The sequence below is a fragment of the Engraulis encrasicolus genome, chromosome 7 (genome assembly GCF_034702125.1).
Source record: "Engraulis encrasicolus isolate BLACKSEA-1 chromosome 7, IST_EnEncr_1.0, whole genome shotgun sequence".
NCBI classification, from domain to species: Eukaryota; Metazoa; Chordata; class Actinopteri; order Clupeiformes; family Engraulidae; genus Engraulis; species Engraulis encrasicolus.
In genome coordinates, this window is record NC_085863.1 from 9454176 (window position 1) to 9458613 (window position 4438).

Sequence of the window (4438 nt, forward strand, 5' to 3'; positions counted from 1 at the left end):
TAAGATACATGCACACATTCCATCAGATGCTTATAAACATTGTGTATGGAATGTATATTTGTCATGTGCTGACTTGAGCATCCTTCATGCATTTATGTTTTGTATGGGCTTCCCCAGAGCAATGGAAGTAAGAGTTAGGCTAGTCCCGTTGACCTCCGTGTTCCAATTTGTAGACAAAGATGGCGGCTCATGGCACCTTTGACACACCGATCGCCACTGAAATAGTTCCAAAATAGTTCCAGGAAGTGAGGGTTGAACACAGAAATTGCAGCAACGGTAAAGTCAATTCATTTTAATTCATTTTTAAGCCATATTCCCAATTTATGTAGTGGCTCTGAGTTAGGCTCTAGCGGAAAAAAAAAGGCGCAGTCAAGAATTCTTTATATCGACATGAATTATGTCACAAACCAACTTTCTGTGCCCCGGTTGTCACAACTCCCAATTCCATGGCTCTGGACTGATCTTTCAAAAAGTGGAGAAGACGCGCTCACACTGTCGCCTAAATAATTTTAACTGAATTGAATGAATGAAACGAAGGACAGCACTCTTGAGAGAGTGCTGTCCTTCGTTTCATTCATTCAATCTGGACTGATCTTGCCTCGCTCTAGCCCTCTGGCTGGGCCCCGCTGCCCAGGCCATCCATGGTGTGCAGTGGGCGTATCTTGATGGTGGTGTGGCGGAGCGAGTACCAGAGGCCGCGCCAGGAGCCCCAAACCACGCCGTCATCGTTGTCGCCCTTGTAAGCTCCTCCCCTGTAGTAACGCCCGTTCAGATTGGCCGCATGACACCTGCACAGGTTCCAGGGGGAGGAGGAGATAATAGACAGAAGATAGAAGACAAGAATAGCAAATGATTACAAACGTTATTTTTATTTTTTATTTTTTTTGGGGGGGGGGGGGGGGTGGGGGTTCGCCCCTATTGGGACAGGAAAGGAGTGGGGGAGAGAGATGGGGGAGGTTCAGGAAATGACCTCGGGCCGGAATCGAACCTGGGTCATAACTTATATCTACTCAATCTACTCAACACTTACCATTTACGGAGCGCATCGCGATAAGCCCCCCACATTTGGGGTTGCATGCCCACCCACGGGGACCCCGGTTCGAGTCCAGCCGGGGTCATTTCCCAATCCTCCCCTGTCTGTCTGTCCCAATTGCTTCCTGTCACCTTCTTCGAAATAAAATGCCCCTAAAAATATATTTTTTGAAAAAAAACTGTCTTGGTTGACCTGTTGTACCACCAGCCGCCCTTGTTCTCCTCGGCACAGTTGCCCTGTGTGTAGCGGTCGTTGTCCTCGTCCCTGGTGGTGAACTGCATGCCCCCCAGCGAGGCCGACCACTGCTCCACCATGTTGGAGCCGCCAGACAGGGCGTCCCCCGCCGGCCCGCTGTACCCCCCCACACTCAGCCTGTACCGATCCTGAGGGAGAGAGAGGGAGAGAGGGAGAGAGAGAGAGAGAGAGAGAGAGAGAGAGAGAGAGGGAGAGAGAGAGAGAGAACACAGAGCTTTTACCGATCCTGAGGGGGAGAGAGAGAGAGAGAGAGAGAGAGAGAGAGAGAGAGAGAGAGAGAGAGAGAGAGAGAGAGAGAGAGAGAGAGAGAGAGAGAACACAAAGCTTTTACCGATCCGGCAACACACACACACACAGACAGAATACTGACTCTGTACCAATCCTACCACACAAAGAGAGCTTTTACCGATCCTGCCACATAGATATACACCCACCGGCCACTTAATTAGGAACACCTCTCTACTGCTGGGTTGGACCCCCTTTTGCCTTCAGAACTGCCTGAACTGTCTGCAACAATACTTGGCTAGGCTGTGGCATTCCAACAAAGATAAATTGGTACTAATTGGCTCAAATTGTGCTTAGAAAATATCCTTATGCCATTATATATCCATCCTGAAACGTTGATGTAAGGCAGGGTTAACCCATGTTTTCATGCTGTTGACGCCAAATTCGGACCATTCCACCTGAGTGTTGCAGTAGATATTGAGACACATAACTATCTCTAGGGTTTACAAATTATGGTGCGAAAAAGAAAAAAAAAAATCAGTGCGCAGCGATTCTTTGGGCAAAAATGCCTTGTTGATGGCAGAGGTCAGAGGATAATGGCCAGACTGGTTGGAGCTAATACAAAAGCAACATTAAGTCAGATAACCACTCATTGCAACCGAGGTATGCATAAGAACACCCCCGATTACACATCAAATCTTGAGGCAAATGGGCTACAGCAGCAGAAAACCACATTTGGTGCCACTCCTGTCAGCTAAGACCAGGAAAATGAGTCAACAATTTGGCCAGGCTCAGCATAAATGACGCTAGAAGATCCCAGTAGATCACTCTTTTCTTAAATATTCAAATCAAGCCTTTCGGCACCAACAGCCATGCCATGTTCAAAGTCCTTTAAATAGCCTTTCTTCCCCATTATGATGCCTGGTTTGAACATAAGATCATCTTGACCATGACTACATGCACAAATGCATAGAGTTGCCACCATGTGATTGGCTGATCAGAAATTTGCCTCAATTAACAGTTGTAACAGGTGTTCCTAATGAAGTGGCTGGAGAGTGTACATACAATAGTCATCCATGCTGCCACGCACGCACGCACGCACGCACGCACGCACGCACGCACGCACGCACGCACGCACGCACGCACACACGCACGCACGCACACACACACACACACACACACACACACACACACACACACACAGCTCAGCCTCTTCCATTCATGCTAGGCACACACACAAATGTATCAGACCCATCAGTTAATCCATTTCGGAAGTAGAGGTTATATAAACACACTGTTTTCCTCTAACTACTGATTACCGGGGCACACAGTTGCAAGGGTATGTGTCCCAATAAAAAGACCTGACCATGCCCATGCAGTCAGCAGTGATGCGCACTGGGCAACCTGGCTTCAGAAGATATAATCCAGTGCCACTGCCGAATTAGAGTATATGTAAGTAAAACAGAGCCATGTAATGCAGAGTTGCATTTCTCGAAAGCATATGAAGATTTCAGATGCAAAACCCCTTAAGTGCCTTTTCAGAAAATAATCTTAATTCAGTTTTATTTAATACAAAGCTGTCAAAATTGCATATTTTCTTATTTTATTTATTTAAAATAACTATTTACATGTATTATCAAGTACATGAATGTAAACCAAACCAACAATGGGGTTCTCTAAAAATACAGATGTGCAGGTCTTCAGAAATGGAGGGGTTTTGCATCTGAACTCTTCATATTTAGCTAGTTAGCGACTTGGGAAGTTGTCAATGGGACATTGCATTGAAAACAATAAAGTAGCTAATGTAGCAACTATGGTTTCGAGAAATGCACCCCAGAGTTGTGACAACCAGGGTACAGGAAGCCGGGTGACATGATTCCAGTAGATTCAAGCAAATCTAGGGACTTACACAGAAACACTTTGTAACAAGCAGTGATGACATAGAAATTAAATGTACCTTTACCACCCTTTCTATGTTCTACTCCCTAATCCTGGAAGGAACTAAGATAAGATAAGATAAAGAGATAAGATAAACTTTGTATTGTCTGTTTGCACAGAAATTTGTCTTGCATGACACTTCTCCACAATCCACATGTAAATGCACATTAAAGACACACAAAACAAAACTACAGTAGAACTATGTCAAATGGAGGAACACTAAGGTCAGAGGGGTTAGCCTAACTCTTACTTCCATGTTTCTGGGTAAAATCAGGCCATCTGGAATATGTGGCAGTGGATTGTAGCTTGTGAATCCAGGTTGTCCATCACTACCAGTCATGCAGCAGTGATCTATGCTGCCCTACAAAGCCTCAGTGTAGCATTAGTACATCTTCTATAGCAGTAGGGCTGCACAATCGAAAATGTATCGCTATCGCGATATCACGGCTTGCAATACACAAATCACAAGAGTTTCACACATATCGCAAAAAAGCTTTTCATTTTTAATTTAAATTTAAAAATGTATTAAAAATGTTGACATTTTAAGTTGATGCTGCATATTATCCATGCTTTTTCCTAATAAAAATAATGATGGAACTAAAACCTTGCTCTCAGTTGTTAAATACATGATAAAGTTTAGAATGGCAAGTAGAGAGGGGAAAATATATGTACTGTATACTGTATACTGTATACTAAATATCGTGAGTAATATCGATATCGCGGTATACAGTCATATTATCGTGTATCACATATTTTTCTAATATCGCGCAGCCCTACTGTATATAGCAGCAATAAACACATGACACACCATTCATTTTTCTCGGCCTTCAAGATGTCCATAACACCTACAACACCTCTTGACTACATAGGGAGGAATAAAACTCACCTTTTCATCTGATATCTTAAAGCGGTCATAGATAGCAAAACTTTTCTCTCCATTCCAGTCCATGAGATCAATCTTCAACAAATAGTCATCTACAACACACG

At 44.1% G+C, this 4438-nt stretch overlaps 1 protein-coding gene across 1 annotated transcript in view; it reads right to left on the reverse strand.

Annotated features, from left to right (window-relative positions):
* Nucleotides 1–568: 568 nt before the first annotated feature.
* Nucleotides 569–4438, reverse strand: part of fgl1b (fibrinogen like 1B) — a 6747-nt gene continuing 2877 nt past the window's right edge. Inside the window, exons 6-8 of the mRNA XM_063202346.1 lie at nt 4338–4426; nt 1226–1416; nt 569–788 (exon numbers count right to left, since the gene is read on the reverse strand). Coding sequence (XP_063058416.1) covers nt 605–788; nt 1226–1416; nt 4338–4426 — 464 coding nt within the window. The 3' untranslated portion in view covers nt 569–604. The remainder of the gene's footprint in view (nt 789–1225; nt 1417–4337; nt 4427–4438) is intronic.